Source organism: Physeter macrocephalus, unplaced genomic scaffold (assembly GCF_002837175.3).
Source record: "Physeter macrocephalus isolate SW-GA unplaced genomic scaffold, ASM283717v5 random_198, whole genome shotgun sequence".
NCBI lineage: Eukaryota > Metazoa > Chordata > Mammalia > Artiodactyla > Physeteridae > Physeter > Physeter macrocephalus.
In genome coordinates, this window is record NW_021145475.1 from 75,250 (window position 1) to 91,759 (window position 16,510).

Genomic DNA, 16,510 nt, shown 5'->3' on the forward strand with positions numbered 1-16,510 from the left:
CACAGTGGCTGAAAAGAAGCACTCGGTTCATCTCTTAGCTAAATATTTAGATCTTTAATTTCTACTTTACTATCTTTTAAACATGATACTGGTATATAAGATTGTTAACAGATGATTTTAGTAAAGAAGTTGCATTTCATTCTTAGAAAGGAAGTGAAAGAACTCAGGAGTCAGAAGTGTGGGGTGAGTTGTTGGTTATGGTGACATCACTGAGGCATTGCTGCCACCTGGTGACGGCAGACCTCAAGGGCAGGCTGTGTGAGTGCACAGCCCCAGTTCCCCGACTTCTGACTTCCTGAATCAGAAGCCTGACTGGGATGCTGGGGGGTGGGGGTGGGGGTGTGACACTGTCAAGGACACCACCTGCCTGAGCTGGCCTTTACAGTCAGATACTTTCCAGATTTACTGCAGTGATTTTGCAAGGTGAGCTGGTCACACTTGGGGTGGACCCACATGCAGGGGGCCAGCGCGGGCAGGCCTGGGCCTCGCAGGCCTTGAGAGTGTTGCACTGAGGACAGACGCACACATTGCAGACATGGGGCAGCTAGGGGTAGGGCCACCGCACCCTCCAGAATCTGGCTTGGCCAGGCAGCTGGGGCAGGGTGGGCGGTCAAGGCTGTGCAGGGCTGCCCGGGCCCTTGTAGACGACCTTCTCCAGGCCGTCCACCACCTGCGAGTACTCAAGGTACGAGCTGAAGTGCGTGCACTCGAAGCAGCTGCTCCCACGCACGTACTCCAGGAACTCTGGTGTCCCCGGACAGATGACGTTGTCGGCCAGCAACACTGTCCCCTTCCGCAGCAGGCCACACTCCTGCAAGAACAGACGGATGGTTGGAGGAGGTGAGGGTGGCCTAACCTGGGGTCAGCCCTGCGCCAGCTCCTCACTGGCAGCGGCCAGAAAGGGCTGTGCTGGGCAGGGGTCTCCTTGCTCCTCCTGCCTCCTCAGTACAGCAGGTGCTTACTAAGTGCTAGCTGGAGGTGTGAGTGGAGGAGGTGACGGGGCCAGGATTGGGAAAGCCACAGTGGTGACTAAGGCCAGTGGGTCCCTTGGTCACCGGGTGCCAGGAACACGGGGCTCCTCCAGGTCAGAGAGATGCCTGGTGCCCAGTGTGTGGGCTGCTGTCAGCGGTCACTGGAGGTTCAATCCGGCCTGACCAGGGTGACTGTTGCAGGGCAGAGATGGGGCACACCTCCCCACCCACCCACAAGCCTGGCCCTCGGGTCCACTCTGAGGCACCCCATTTCCACCAGCGCCTGGGCCCTGGGCAGCTGGCCAGTGTTCCGGGCCTGGACTCTGCAGAGGGAGGAGCAGCTGGACCTCCCGTGTCCCTCTGCAGTCTCTCTAAGCTGGGGGAGGAGATGCTTAGATTACATCAAAAATCGAAAGAGGAAATACCTCGAGAGGAAATGTTTGCCTGGGGGAGGGGGTGAAGGGACAGCCCAGTTGTTCTGTTGGAAGCTCAGAGTTTTCTTTACATGATCATTAAATAAAGAAAAAAAAAGAAAGCAATCCCAAACACAGAAAGCAAAATCAAGCAAGGGCCCCAGGCATGTCTTAAGTTGCCAGCGGGACCACAGGGACAGACGGGCACCCCCTGGTGACTTAGGAATGCGGGGTCCACTGTGCAGCCCTCCAGTCTCCCTGGTGGTGGCTGCCTCCCTTCCAGCCCATGGGCTGACTGGGAGGCCAAGGGCCCTCAGGCCAGAGTGGAAAACACAGCTGTGAGATCAGTGAGGCTGGGACAAACCATGAGCCAGAATTTGAACAAAGTACCTCTTGAATCATGGAGCATTTCTCTTAGAAAAAGAAAAGGAACTTCCCAGCAATCCTGATGAGAAAGGGCAGCCTGGGAGCAGGCGCCCCCCAGCCCTGCCCAGCCCCAGGAGGGCATCTCAGGTCTGGGCAGGAAACGCCCAAAGCGAGCTGGAGCTCGTGCTGAAGGACGCAGGTGGACAAGGTGGGCTCAACAAGTCAGGTGCTAAACCCACAAGTTAATCATGGAGGAGGGATGCAAAAGCCGGGCCGCCCGCCCGGGGACAGAGCCCTGGAGAGTTCTGGCCAGAAGCCCACGTCCGAGTAAGGCTGTGTGCTGGCCTCAGGGAGGGAACGGCATTCAGAGGACCAGAGCCGGGACCACTGTTCCCTGACCCTCCCTCCTTCCGCCCAGGGTGTGGGCTGGGCTGAGACTCCAGCCACCGTGTGGCTTCTGTCTGTCTCTGGGGGAAGCCAGCTGCCCTGCTGGGAGGACACCCAAGCAGCAATGGGGGACCGAGGCCGCCTCAAAGCAGCTCCTGGTCTGAACGGCCACCTTCCCTGCCAGCCCCTCACCCCAACCCAGGGGGAGCAGCCAGGCCCAAGCAGAGCCCGGCTGCAGGGCTTCAGAGCGCACGTTCCCAATTCACAACTTTTCTTCTTTTGAGATAATTACCAGCTTTGAACAAGTGGCACCGAGAAAACTATTAGTTTCCTAGTTACTAAGGGCAATATTTGCTGCTTTCCTATCAATGCACGCCCCGTAATTATCACACACCCCAAAGCTGCTGAAACCTCCCATCCCAGTGACGCAGGCCCAGCTGCTCAGTTGCCCAGATGTGCTCCCCGTGGCCGCCCCCGCTCTGGCCCGAGGGCCTCCGTGCCAGCCCCCCACTGCCACCTGTCTCGGCCGGCACAGGTCCCCGTGCAGCTCCTGGTCTGTGTCCCCTGCACCGCCACCCCTCCCCACTCCACGCAGCCAACAGGAGCTCTCCGGAAGACAGGTCTAGCCTGCCCTCACCTGCCTGAAGCCCTCCTCCGTGCCCTGCCTGTGTGGTCAAGCCCTCCACACACAGCCCTGGCCCACTGCCCCCACCCTGCCCAGTCCCAGACCATCCTGCACCCTCACACCACCCCAGCCAGGGCTGGTTCCTTCTCGCCACGTCCAGGCACCAGGCCCACCACACCCATGCCAACACCACTGGTGCAAGGTCCTGCCCGGCCCCAGCTATGGCTCAAGCAGCCGTGCCCCCCACGCCCACGGTCCCCCTGTGCTGGGCGATGCCAGGCCTGTGGGGGAGCTGAGGTGGGCGAGCAGGGGACTGACAACAAGGGTCAGCCCCATATGACTGCCGGGCTGGAGGCCGTGGTGGGGCAGAGCGTCCCCAGCCGCTGTGTCCCCTTGACCGCTCGGGAGGGACAAGGTGGTGGTCATCAATATTGAGTTCCACACACCTGGGGGCGAGGCAACTGCCCGGCTACCACGTGGTGCCGGAGGAGCAGCTGGCACTGAGGCTGGACAGCCTGGGGGTGGGCACAGGGGGGTGGGGGCACAGGGGGCGAACAACAGGGAGCCTGGGGAGGAAGGTGGGCAGGAGACGCGTCTTTCCCTGGTCAGCACCTGCCACCCAGTCAGGAGAGCCGCGTGGTCACCAGGCTGCCTCCCTCTTGCCTCCCGGGCTCAAGCCCTTGAAGCCCCGGGTGTTCACCCCTCCCAGCCACCCTGGCACAGGCTGCCCTGCAGGGATCCCCGTTCCTCCAGTCTCCACCCCGCCCAGGGCCCTGCACTCCCCTCCACGTCCTAACCGCAGGCAGGCTGGCCCAGGCCTCCCGGGCCCCCAGGGCTGCCCTTGGCAGGGCCCATCCCGGCCAGGCTATGAATCGGCATTTTCCATTGGCGCTTACCATCTACCTCTACAAGGATTAAATCATTTGCTGCTGCAGCTGCTGACTGTCAACACTCCCTGAAAGGAGTTCAGGTGGAGAGCTGAAATGAGGCACTCCGGGAAAAACTGGCAGAACAGGTCTTCAGATAGGTATTTTCAGGAGAAGATTTTATAAGCCCAATTCTTGTATCTCCTTGTATCTAGAAAAACACTAAAATCCTTCATGGTGACGACTGCTCCTCGTGACTAGCAGAAACATTTGGCAAAAAAATATGCGCTCGATTGCATGTACTCCCCCTTCACCAAAATCACATATATACTGACCTTCCCCCCTACCTCTTTGGAACAGTTTCTCAGAGCTATCGGGGGTCCTGTCTCCCAGGCTGCCGTCTTCATTTAGCCCCAAATAAAACTTAACTTGCTACTCTCACATTGTGCAATTTTTTTTAAGTCGACACTCACCTCCAGGAGGAGTGTGTCTGGCAGGTACCGGTCCTTCCAGTGATCGAGGAAGACCATGTCCACAATGTCCACGTCATATTTCTTCTTCAGCTGGGGGATGATGTCCTCGGATGCCCCGACGACAACGGTCACCTGGAACAACAGACCCCCACCCGGACCCCTGAGTGTCCAAGGGGCTTCTGTGAGACAGGTTCCTGCTCTGCCCCTCCCTCTGGGGGCCTTGGGAGTCTCCTGCTCTGTGGACCGGGGCTGCGGGCCAGCTGGGTAAACGTGGCCTTGAGCTGCCGGGGTGTGGCCCAGGCCCTTCCTGCCCTCCTGGCCCCTGGAACCTGTGTCCACATCTGTCACCCTAGGAATGGTGCCGCACCCTGTCCTGCAGGCCTGCGAAGTCCACCATCTGCTGGGTGATGGCGGCGTAGTCAGGGTTAAGCTCGATGGTGAGCAGCCGGGCGCCGGGCAGAAGCAGGCGGGCCATTCGCACAGCCGAGTAGCCACAGTAGGCACCCAGCTCCAGCAGCACCAAGGGACGCTGCTCCCTCAACACGGCGTCCACGATCTGGCCTACGGAGGGGAGTGGGGTGAGCAGGCAGGGGGTGACCCACCCCAGTCCTGGCCCATCTTCTTCCTGACTGAGCAGCAGCCCCTCCCAGCGCCCGGCCCCTCAGGCCTCTGCTTTCGCACACGCTTCTCCCTCTCTTTTCCACCATTTCTCCCTGCCCCCAACTAGTCCTAACCCAGAGCTGCCCTCTGTGGAAGCCCCCAGACATGACAACCACTGTCCAGCCCCCACTCTGCCCCCAGGCTGCACTCAGAGCCTCCCTGGCTCCCTTGAGCTGGACACTGTCAGAAGGTCCAAGGGGGCTGGACAGTGGCTGTCACGTCTGTCTCCAGGGCCTGACTCCAGGGGGTGTAGTGCAGCACTTGCCTGTGCCCCAGGCTGGAGTCCAAAGGAGGCAGCCCAGGGCGGGCCTGGTGCCTGTGCCTGCCAGAGTCCAAGGGTCTCCATACACCCTCAGGCCCAGCCAGGACACCCAGGGACCCACTGCCCGCCCTGTGCTGACACCTGGCTCTGCCTGATGGCCTGCGAGTGCAGGGCCCACGTGGAGACTCTGCTGTTGCCTCTGACTGGCGTTGGCAAGGGGCCCCCTGAACAGCACCTCCTGGGGGGGTTTATCAAATGTCTCTCCCTCCCGTGGGGACAGCAACGTGGGCGTCGGAGCTCTGTACAGCCCCTGACCCTCACCTGTGCCGGCCGCACTGCCCACCTTTCTTGTCGCCCACGTTCATAGCCCACTCCTTCTGCGAGCAGTAGGCGTCGATGGTGTCCAGCACGCTCTGCGGGTCCCCGGCCACCGCGTGCTGCAGCACGTGGTGCAGAATGCGCTGCTCCTTGCTGTTGCCCATGAGGAGGTTGCGGATGGGGTGCAGGACAAGCTCGTTCCAGCCAATGATGAACAGGCCCCAGAGTCGCAAGGCCTGCAGCAGCCACAGCAACGCCAGCAGCACCAGGACAAGGGCGCCAGCTGCCAGCAGCAGGGGCGGGGCCTCCAGCATCCGTGATGGGGCAATGGGCAGGGCTCTACCCGGCCTTGCAGCCTGAAGGACTCCTGGGAGCACATGGTCACCACGGTGTTAAAAATAACCTGCCCTCCTGGCTGACCCACGCTCTCAGTCTGGGGGTGCGGCCACTGGCCCCCCAGCCACCCGCCCCCGTGCTGATGGAGGTACAAGGTTCAAGAGGCCAGCCACATGCCTGGTGGTCAGCTCCAGGTGACCAGAGCCACAGCCCCGCCCACCTGCAAACCACTTCCCACTGGGGCTGCGTCCCGGGGTCCAGAGCGGGTGTGTCTGGCTTCCCCCAGCCCCGTGGCTTCCCAGGCGGCCCGGACAAGGGACACAGCTGGCCTGAGGCTTGTTTACACGGCACAGGGGAAGCCGGCCTCACGCACAGCCCCCTTGGGCACTCACACTCGGGACAGTCGAGGAGCTCGTGTGGCCCTGTGAGTTTCCAGAGAAGGACACAGGGAGCCCCCAAGTCAGGCACACAGGGCACAGCCCTTTGGCTCTTCCCGTAGGGGACGACCACACAGGGCCAGTCTGTCCCCTCTTCCCCTTTGAGGAGGAAGGCCACCCTGCCACCCACACCACAGTGGCAGCGAGACAGGCCTCCCCCTGGCAAGCGACACTTTGAGCAGGTAGCTGGGGTCCCAGTCAGATGAGGGCCCCGGGGCCCCTGAGACACGGCAAGGCTGAGCTGGCACAGAGCAGAGACCTTAAAATGGAAAAGGATGAAAGACAGAGGAAGGTGGGAAGCTTCCATCGGGGCTTGCGGTCACACAGGGGTCATGCACAGGAAGGGGCCACACAGGACCCCGCTCCCCGAGAAGCTCCCATTGCGAAAGGCACATGGGAAAGCGGGCAGGCCAAGGATCTTGGAGGGGAGACCCCTCGAGGACAGCTCAGGGCTCCAAACCCCAATGCCCTGGGCCACGAGGAGGGGGCCTGGTGGGCAGAGCAGGGATGAACAGGGGAGCATGGACACCCAGACGTCTGAGTGGTCTCGGGCCACATGGCCTGTTTACACCAGGCACAGTGAGCACGTGGTCATCAGGTCAGAGTCTGCACACACAAAGGCCCAGGTGGGGCCCACGCCCTGCTCTCCTGCTCCCAGGCCACTGACCAGACCTGCCTCCTCAGACGGCTCTGCACCCCACGCCCCTCCTCTGAGCTCAGCAGCAAAGCAGATGGAATTTGTACGGGGTTCTCCTGCCTTTAGGTAATTTAAGCAGGAACCATAACCTGAAGGTGACCAGAGTCCTGGCACGTGGGCCCCTCCCGGAGGCCGGCCTGGCCCTCAAGTGAGAGCAGAGAGGCAGCGAGACGTAGCCTGGAGCGTCCCCCAGTCTGGGACGCCAGGGACGGCCTCCCTGGTTTCCCTGGTCCTGGCACTGCTGCAGGCTAAGGAGGCACATGCCCCATGGGGCAGGACGCACCACCACCCAGGAGGCAGGTGGGGGAATCACAGGGGAGACGCTGTGGGTTAAGGTACAGTGCTTTCTTCCAGGGACAGGTGACAGGACTCAACAAGAAGGGGCCGAGTGGCCTGAAGTGACCAGAACTACTCACTGTGCTCCTTTCTGTGAGCTTAGGAGTCCCTAACCACACCTGTGTTGCTTTATGTATCATGACTATCTTCACTAGCGGTGGTGAGATGTTGGGTCATTTTTATTTATTCTCTGGGTTGATGAAAAAAACTAATAAATGTTACACATAAATATCAAAAATAAGAAGGAATATTCCGGGGACTTCCCTGGTGGCTCAGTGGTTAAGAATCTGCCTGCCAATGCAGGGGACACAGGTTCGAGCCCTGGGCTGGGAAGATCCCACATGCCGCGGAGCAACTAAGCCTGTGCGCCACAGCTACTGGACCCCATGTGCCTAGAGCCCGTGCTCCGCAACAAGAGAAGCCACCGCAATGAGAAGCCCGCGCACCGCAACGAAGAGTAGCCCCCACTTGCTGCAATCTAGAGAAAGCCCCCATGCAGCAATGAAGACCCAGCGCAGCCAAAAATAAATAAATGAATTTATTAAAAAAAAAAAAAAAAAGAATAAAGCCACTGAAGGAAGCCACACTTGGAGGAAGCGCTTCAGGGCCATGGAGAACCCTCTGTGGGGAAACAAAACATGGAGGGCTCCTCTTGTTTCACGTATTCGTACCCAAGTGCCTTCTGCTCTGCCCTTCCAAAGAGCCACGGTGAGGTCACTCGTTATACCCAGCGGTGGCCTTGGGACCCTAGGATCCCAACGCCCTGCTTGGCTCTGGGCCCAGGGTGGGAGATAAAGAGCCCCAATCACCCTGACAGGAGGACAAACGGGCCGTTGGCCAGAAGGTAAAAGCCGATGACCAAGGGGCACCCTCGAACCCTCTGTTTCTGTGTGTCCTAAACACGCCATGATGGAAAGGTTTTAAGGGGCTTGCAAAGTGCACTTTCCAAGCATGGTTCCCGACCGCAGTGAGGGGAAGGGGCAAAGCTCTGTGCAGTATCCTGTGTCCTGTTCCCAGTGGCTCTCGCCTCAGGACAGGGGCAGTCCTGGGAGAGGCTGCCGCGGAGATCCGGTTTTGCTGAGGAGGCTGGACCTTCATGAGGCCTCCACAGATGACACATTTAGCATCATGATAGCGAGAGGGAAGTTGAGGGAGTCACAGATAAGTGAAAAGACATCCCATGTCCATGGACTGGAGATTTGACATTGTCAGGATGTAAACAGTGCCCAGCGTGACCCTCAGATACAATGCCACTCTCACCAAAAAAGTCCAATAGCATTTTTGTAGAAATAGAAAAATCCATCCTAAAAGTCATATTCATATGGAATCTCAAGGGACCTACAATAGCCAAAACAATCTTGGAAAAGAACAAAGTTGGAGAACTCACACTTCCTAATTTCAAAACTTACTGCAAAGCTACAGTAATTAACACACTGTGGCACAGACACATAGAACAAAGGGACAGAACTGAGAGGCTGGAAACAAACCCTCACGTCTATGATCAAATGATTGTTTTACAAGGTGCCAGGACCACTCCATAGGAAATGGTTCTGGGACAACTAGAGTTCCACCTGTGAAAGAATGAACTTGGACCCTTACCTCCCACCATATACAAAACTAACTCAAAATGCATCCAAAACCTAATTTTAAGAGATAAAACCATAAAACTCATAGAAGAAAACGTAGGAGTAAATGTTCATGACCTTGAATTTGGCAATGGATTCTTTGATATGACACCAAAACCATAGGCAACAAAAGAAAAATAGATAGAATTTCATTAAAATTAAAAACTTTGTGCATCAAAGGACACTATCTAGAGAGCAAAGGACAACCCAGGGGATGGGAGAAAATATTTGCAAACCACATATCTGATGAGGGTTTAAAATCCTGAATATATATAAGAATTCCTACAACTCAAAGACAACAACCCAGTTAGAAAATGGGCAAAGGACATGAATAGACATTTCTCTAAAGAAGATACACCAACAACCAATAAGCACACAAAAAGGTGCCCAACATCACTAGTCACTAAGGAAATGTAGATCAAAGCCACAAGGTACAACTTCACACCAATTAGGATGACTTCCCCCCAAAAAGGGAACATAACGAGTGTTGGCGGGGATGTGGAGAAATCGGAAACTCATGCACGGCTGATGGGAACGTAAGACGGAGCAGCTGCTGTGGAAAAAAGCTGGTGGTTCCTCAAAATGTTAAATATAGAGTCACCATATGACCCAGCAATTCCACTTCTGGGAGTGGACCCAAGAGAACTAGGAGCAGGGACTTGAACCTGTACTTGTCCACCCACATTCTGAGCAGTGTGAGTCACAGCAGCCGAGGGACGAACTAATGTAAACGGACGAATGGACAAAGTGTGGTCTATCTGCACACTGGGGCATCACTTGGCTATTAAGATGAATGCAGCCCTGATTCACATCCCACAAGGAAGGAAGTGCTGACACCCTGCTACATCACGGATGGACCTTGAGGACATTATGCTCAGTGATATAAGCCAGACACAAGAGGATAAATACTGAAGGTTTCCACTCATATGAAATACCTAGAAGAAGCAAATCCACAGAGACAGAAAGCAGAACAGAAGTTGCCAGGGGCTGGGGAGGAGGAGGGTAATTACTGCTGAATGGGGACAGAGCTTCTGCCTGGGATGATGAGGAAGTGCTGAAAATAGTGGCAATGGTTACACAACTATGTGAATGCACTTAATGCCACCGAACTGTACGCTTAGAAATGGTTAAAATGGTAAATTTTAACTTATGTTTTACTACAGTAAAAACAGTGGAAAACCAAGAAAACAAGCCACCCTGTTTCTGGTCCTCCCTATTCCAAAAAGAAAAAGGGACACACCACTCCCCACTAGGAAGCAGGATCCAGAAAAACCAGCCCAGCTCCTGGTCTCTCTGTCCTCTGGCCGCCTGCCCCGAGACTGGGTGCCTGGGGGCAGCCTGCTGCCCGCCCCACAGTGCACACTCACCCCCTTCTGGGAGGAGGGGAAGGCCTTCTTGTCCTGAGCTTCCTCCAACACCTCCAGTGTATGTGCATACCCTGCATCCATCTCCCCAGAGACAGCACGTGGACCTGCTGCCCTCTCTCCCAAAACCACCACAGCTACAGCCCACCCCGCAAACCTTCCTTATTATAAGCCCGTTATTTTTATGGCTGCGCTGGGTCTTTGTTGCTGCTCACAGGCTTTCTCTAGTTGCGGTGAGCAGAGGCTACTCTTTGTTGTGGTGTGCAGGCTTCTCATTGGGTGGTTTCTCTTGTTGCGGAGCCCGGGCTCTAGGCGCACGGGCTTCAGTAGCTGTGGCTCGCGGGCTCTAGAGCGCAGGCTCAGTAGTTATATGGCGCACGGGCTTAGTTGCTCCGTGGCATGTGGGATCTTCCCGGACCAGGGCTCGAACCCGTGTCCCGTGCATTGGCAGGCGGTTTCTTAACCACTGCGCCACCAGGGAAGTCCCAAGCCCATTCTTAAGTGTTCTCCCTGCAACCACCAAACCACGCCCTCCCTCATCTCCTATCACCACTTATCCTCCTGGAGATAATCCCCCCAAGGACCCAATGCAGATGCTGGCCAGGGCCCTGGCCCCCCTCAGACCCAGGTGGGGACCGGTAATCGGGGCACGGACACCCAGAGCCATGGGATCTTCAGTCCCGGGGTTCCGAGGCTTGTCTGAAAGGTCCATCAAGACACTGGGAATGCCTCTGGCCCCTCTGCAAAGAGCTGAATGTGCTATGGCGCCCGGGTGGCCCTCCCCCTCTTTGGAGAGCAGCGGACGCCTGGGCCTCAGCCACACTCGTGGGGAAGCCGGGGGAGGGCCATATGGCACTTGCGTGGGGGCTCCAGGAGCCACACAAGGCCGGCCAGCCTCCTGGAGAAAGGGCTTGAGGGGCGCAGCGTCCCCAGAGGGCGGGCCTCAGAGCACAGGCAACAGTTGGGGGCAAAAGTATGTGGGTTGGCCAGGGTCCTTGTGAAGGGGGTCCAGGGGCTGGCTGCACGAGCTGGGGGTCTGCCGGGGACACGCAAAGCTGTGCGCTCAGGCACTGCCCGTGTGCACCCCGTGGGACGCGGAGGCCCAGGGACCACAGGCTCATCTCCCTTCCCTGTGATTCTGGCTCCAGACACGTCCGCAGACCACAGTGAGGACAAGTGCTGCCCCTGAAGCAGGGGGAAGGGGAAGGCCAGGGCACATCCAGGGCTGGAGTCCCTCCTGGCCCTTGGGGGCCACTCTGCTCCTCCCTGGGGACTCCCTGCAGCCCCGCTGACGGAGCAGCACTCGGGCTGCCTCTGCCCACTTCCTCCTGGTCGGCACAGCATCCTTGCTAAGGATAAGGTGGTCTTGAGTGGCTCCCCTTCCCACTCCTTCCTCCCCCAGCCCCTGCCTCCTCTGCCCTCTGTCCCTTCCCGGCCTTTCCCCTCCCCCCAGCCCCTAAAATCCCCCAGCCCCTGAAACCTTGGGCCCTGCCCCACTGGGGGCTCTCATGGGACTCAGGGACCCCCGAAAGCAACCACTTGAGGCTGAAAAGGAAAAAAAAGTGAATTGGAAACATTTAGTCTACGCCTCCCTAAGATTATATATCAGGGAAGAAAAAAATCTTAAAGGTGTACCCACAGATGCTGGTGGGAAGCTTTAAGGCCTCATATGGAACAGGTAATTAGCCTGCCCCACCTGCCACAACATGATTCGGATAAAAATATAAAACGAAGCAAAGACAAGGTCCAACTCTTATATAAACTAGTGAGTTTTATATAATTGTATTTATGCCTGACGCATAGCTAAATTTTTTTTTAAAGAAAACCATCTCTGTTTGCATCTGTCTGTATGTTTATGTAAGATTGTATGTTTTTATATATATATATGATATTTCCCTACCTCCAGATGGTATTACCAAATCAGGGTATAAAATTCCTTAAAGGAGTTCTATCCTAATTGGCTTCGAGAGGAACAAGCACTTACATAAATTAATCTCCCTAAAACTCCCGAAATATAAGAACCAACTCAACTGTTTTTCAAGTTCCTGTAATTTGGTAAATCTTTGCTAAATAAAACTAGTTTAATATTGTTCATTTCACAAAAGGTGTATCTTTAGAGTTGTCAACATTAAACATAGTGCAAATATACATTTTTATTCTATTTGGTTTACTAGTCAAATAGCTAATATTTTATCCACTAGACATTTAAAATTTTACACGTCAGTTTGATTTTAATCAAATCTAGTCACTATTCTGACAAACTTTATTTCAATAATAATTGTGTTTTATAATGTGTCTGCCTAAAAACAGTTTCCAAAATCTTTTTGGTAACTTGCAACCTTAGAGTTATGCCAAGTTAAGTTAAATAACAGATATTCATTGAATATCTAAATAATTTCTAAATAAGATGAAGTGCTGAGGATTTCCCTGGTGGCGCAGTGGTTAAGAATCCGCCTGCCAATGCAGGGAACACGGGTTCGAGCCCTGGTCCAGGAAGTTCCCACATGCCGCGGAGCAGCTAAGCCCGTGCACCACAACTACTGAAGCCCGCGCGCCTAGCGCCTTTGCTCAGCAACAAGGGCAGCCACCGCAATGAGAAGTCCGTGCACCGCAACGAAGAGTTGCCCCCACTCGCCACAACTAGAGAAAGCCTGCGCACAGCAACAAAGACCCAATGCAGCCAAAATTAATTAATCAATCAATTAATTAATTTAAAAAGATAAAGTGCTGAAACATTCATGATTAGGCATAAGTTTAAGTTTATATACTTTTGGCTTCTCATGTTTATATGACACAAAGAAGCTAAAGACATTTGGGTGTGTTAATAAACATATTCTTGCCACAGTCAAACAATTTGTACTGTGAAAAGCATCTACCTTACAGATTACGAGATGTTATATTTATAAAATTTGCTAATCTGCTACAGAATAGTGGGATATGACAGACAATTTGCAATTGCCTACTTCCTAGTTTTCTCTGTAAAATAAAGGTTGCTAATGGTTAAAAATTATAATCAATGTGTGAGAATAAAACTACTAGATACAAAGAAAAGGGAAACAACTTGGTACACAAAGTTGAAAAATAGGATGTGTTCTTATGTGAAAAGTATGCAGAGAATGTAGGATGTGTTTTTGTTAGGGGAGGAGAGTCATTTTGTCCTCAAGTAAAATAAAAAAGAGGGAAACAAACCTGAATGGACATAGAAAGTGGTGGAAGGTTTGTGGAAAAGGAATTTTGTGTTGTGAGGTTACAGCTGGCTAAGGTTAAATGGATTTGTATACAAAGTTTTCTTAAATGAGCTTTACCATCAATAGCATACTGATACAAAACTAGAGCTTGGTTTCCTCTCTGTTAAAATGAGATTTCTCGGATTATTGGTCTGCTTTCAATAAGAGATTGTAAAAGGTTTCTCTCTATCTTTTGAATAATCTTCCTAGGAAACAAAGCTGTGTCTTAAAATAATTCCCTGTACCCCTCGTCGCCACTCGGGAGATCTGAGTGTCCCCCCTGGACAAAAGCCCAGGTCTGCAGTCCTGTTTCCTCCTGTTCCTACTTGTGAGCTCCCGTATTGTCACTTGGTTAAGGAGATAACTGAGTCTTGTTCTGCAGTGAGCTGGGATCCTATTTAATCAAGTGTTCAAACCTTCTGACATTTTGGACAACTCTGACTTCCCAAAATCAATCCTAAATGAAGTCTGGATCTCAAAATGGCTTTGGGATTTCCCAGAGGGTCCTTGGAAAATCTCAGTGGCTTGTACTTTTACCTTGTAAAAGAAGAGATGTTAAAAATAATTAGGTCTGTCTGTTATGGTATACTGCATGGGAAGCACTGTCAAATAAGAAGAGAATCTTAACTTTCCGTAAGTTATATTTGTACAGGTAAACGTTATTAATATAAATATTTTAGAAATTTTGCTTGCTTTCCATATGTTCTGGTATAATGTTATCACTCATAATTATAGTTAATATTTAAAATGGTGTGTATGTTACAGAACACCCAAATTTCCTTGTCAATTGTGTTTTTATGATGACCTCTCATCAGTTCGTTTTTTTTTTTAATTTTTATTTTTGGCTGCATTGGGTCTTTGTTGCTGTGCACGAGCTTTCTCTGGTTGCGGGGAGCAGGGGCTACTCTTCGCTGCGGTGCACGGGCTTCTCATTGCAGTGGCTTCTCTTGTTGCGGAGCACGGGCTCAAGGCACGCAGGCTTTAGTAGTTGTGGCACGCAGGCTCAGTAGTTGTGGCACGCAAGCTCTAGAACGCAGGCTCAGTAGTTGTGGCGCACGGGCTTAGTTGCTCCATGGCATGTAAGCTTTTCCCGGACCAGGGCTCAAACCCATGTCCCCTGCACTGGCAGCCGGATTCTTACTGCACCACCAGGGAAGCCCCTCTCATCAGTTCTTTAACCACAGCCATTATAAGTCTTTTGTCAGCTGCAGGTAACTTTGTTTCACTCTGACGCTTCTCCAAAGCATTTGTAATCAGCTACAGGCCAGGGGGCTTCATCCTCAACAAAAAGGGCCTCTCTCAGAGACCTGCGGAAGGACTAGGCAGGGACCTCGGGCAGCGCCATCCCTCTGGACTAAGGATCAGAACCCAGAACCCAGAACTCTAGTGGAGAAACCCATGGGCCCAGGAACTGCTCTCCTAAGATCAAGCAGAATGAAAAATAACTACATGACACAATGTTCATCGCAGCTCTATTTACAATAGCCAGGACATGGAAGCAACCTAAGTGCCATTGACAGATGAATGGATAAAGAAGATGTGGCACATACATACAATGGAATATTACTCAGCCATAAAAAGAAACGAAATTGAGTTATTTGTAGTGAGGTGGATGGACCTAGAGTCTGTCATACAGAGTGAAGTAAGTCAGAAAGAGAAAAACAAATACCGTATGCTAACACATATATATGGAATCTAAAAAAAAAAATGGTCATGAGGAACCTAGGGGCAAGACAGGTATTAAGACACAGACCTACTAGAGAATGGACTTGAGGATATGGGGAGGGGGAAGGGTAAGCTGTGACAAAGTGAGAGAGTGGCATGGACATATATACACTACCAAACGTAAAATAGATAGCTAGTGGGAAGCAGCCACATAGCACAGGGAGATCAGCTTGTTGCTCTGTGACCACCTAGAGGGGTGGGATAGGGAGGGTGGGAGGGAAATGCAAGAGGGAGGAGATATGGGGATGTATGTCTATGTATAGCTGACTCACTTTGTTATAAAGCAGAAACTAACACACCATTGTGAAGCAGTTATACTCCAATAAAGATGTTAAAAAAAAAACTACATGAGACTAAGTAAACTGACAAAGCATGATTATAATTTTTATGGCTTCTGTTTGGAATACTGTTGGCTCTTTTCTTTTTTAAGAGTTATTTATTTTTTAAATTATTATTTATTTGGTTGTGCCGGGTCCTAGTTGTAGCAGGCCAGCTCCTTAGTTGCAGCTCGAGGGATCCTTAGTTGCGGCTCACTGGCTCCTTAGTTGTGGCATGAGAACTCTAAGTTGCAGCATACATGTGGGATCTAGTTCCCTGACCAGGGATCGAACGCGGGCCCCCTGCATTGGGAGTGCTGAGTCTTATTCACTGCACCACCAGGGAAGTCCCTTGTTGGCTCTTTAATGTCCCATTTTCTGGATATTAGAGAGGAAAAAAAAACCTTTCCCTTTTCTCTTAAGCTGTGTATGACTCATAACAATCTAGTAAGTTATACTTCCGTAAACAAAATTGAAGCATTTATGTTTTTCTCTGCACCTGATCCCTCCAAAAATCAGAAACTATTATTGAGTATTCTTATTTTCATGGCAATATAGTTATTTGCATAGGTTTAATAAGACTCTGTCTTCTTTGTGATAGGACATAACTGAAAACGTTGGTTGTATTACCAAGGAATGTCATGTTGAAAATGACGCATGGATTCAGCTATGACCAGATGGTTCTAAGGAACTGCAGTCACTTTATGAAACCAAGGCTTAAAAAGCCCTCTGGGAAAACCCAGCCTGGTGCTGGGCATCCAGGGTCCCCAGTCTCCCAGGGAGCGAGGAAGGTCGCCTCCTACAGGCCTAGGAACCCTGGGATATTGGGGGAACCTTAAGCAGACAGGAGTTCACTCGAGTCTACAGGTGAATTCTGCTGGCACTTTCTTGACTTCCTAGCCTTGGAGGCTTCTAAATGTACAATCTGAGACTCCCTGTAAAAAATTCCATGAGGCAGGGCTTCCCTGGTGGCGCAGTGGTTGCGCGTCCGCCTGCCGATGCAGGGGAGCCGGGTTCGCGCCCCGGTCTGGGAGGATCCCACATGCCGCGGAGCGGCTGGGCCCGTGAGCCATGGCCGCTGGGCCTGCGCGTCCGGAGCCCGTGC

General features: G+C 53.0%; 1 protein-coding gene across 2 annotated transcripts in view; it reads right to left on the reverse strand.

Annotated features, from left to right (window-relative positions):
• Nucleotides 1–610: 610 nt before the first annotated feature.
• Nucleotides 611–16,510, reverse strand: part of COMT (catechol-O-methyltransferase) — an 18,169-nt gene continuing 2,269 nt past the window's right edge. The window contains exons 2-5 of one of the 2 annotated variants that reach the window (XM_024120889.3): nt 5,367–5,708; nt 4,469–4,662; nt 4,102–4,233; nt 611–811 (exon numbers count right to left, since the gene is read on the reverse strand). In XM_024120889.3, the coding sequence (XP_023976657.1) occupies nt 611–811; nt 4,102–4,233; nt 4,469–4,662; nt 5,367–5,655 (816 nt within the window). In that variant the 5' untranslated portion in view covers nt 5,656–5,708. The other variant, XM_055082620.1, reaches the window with a different exon arrangement.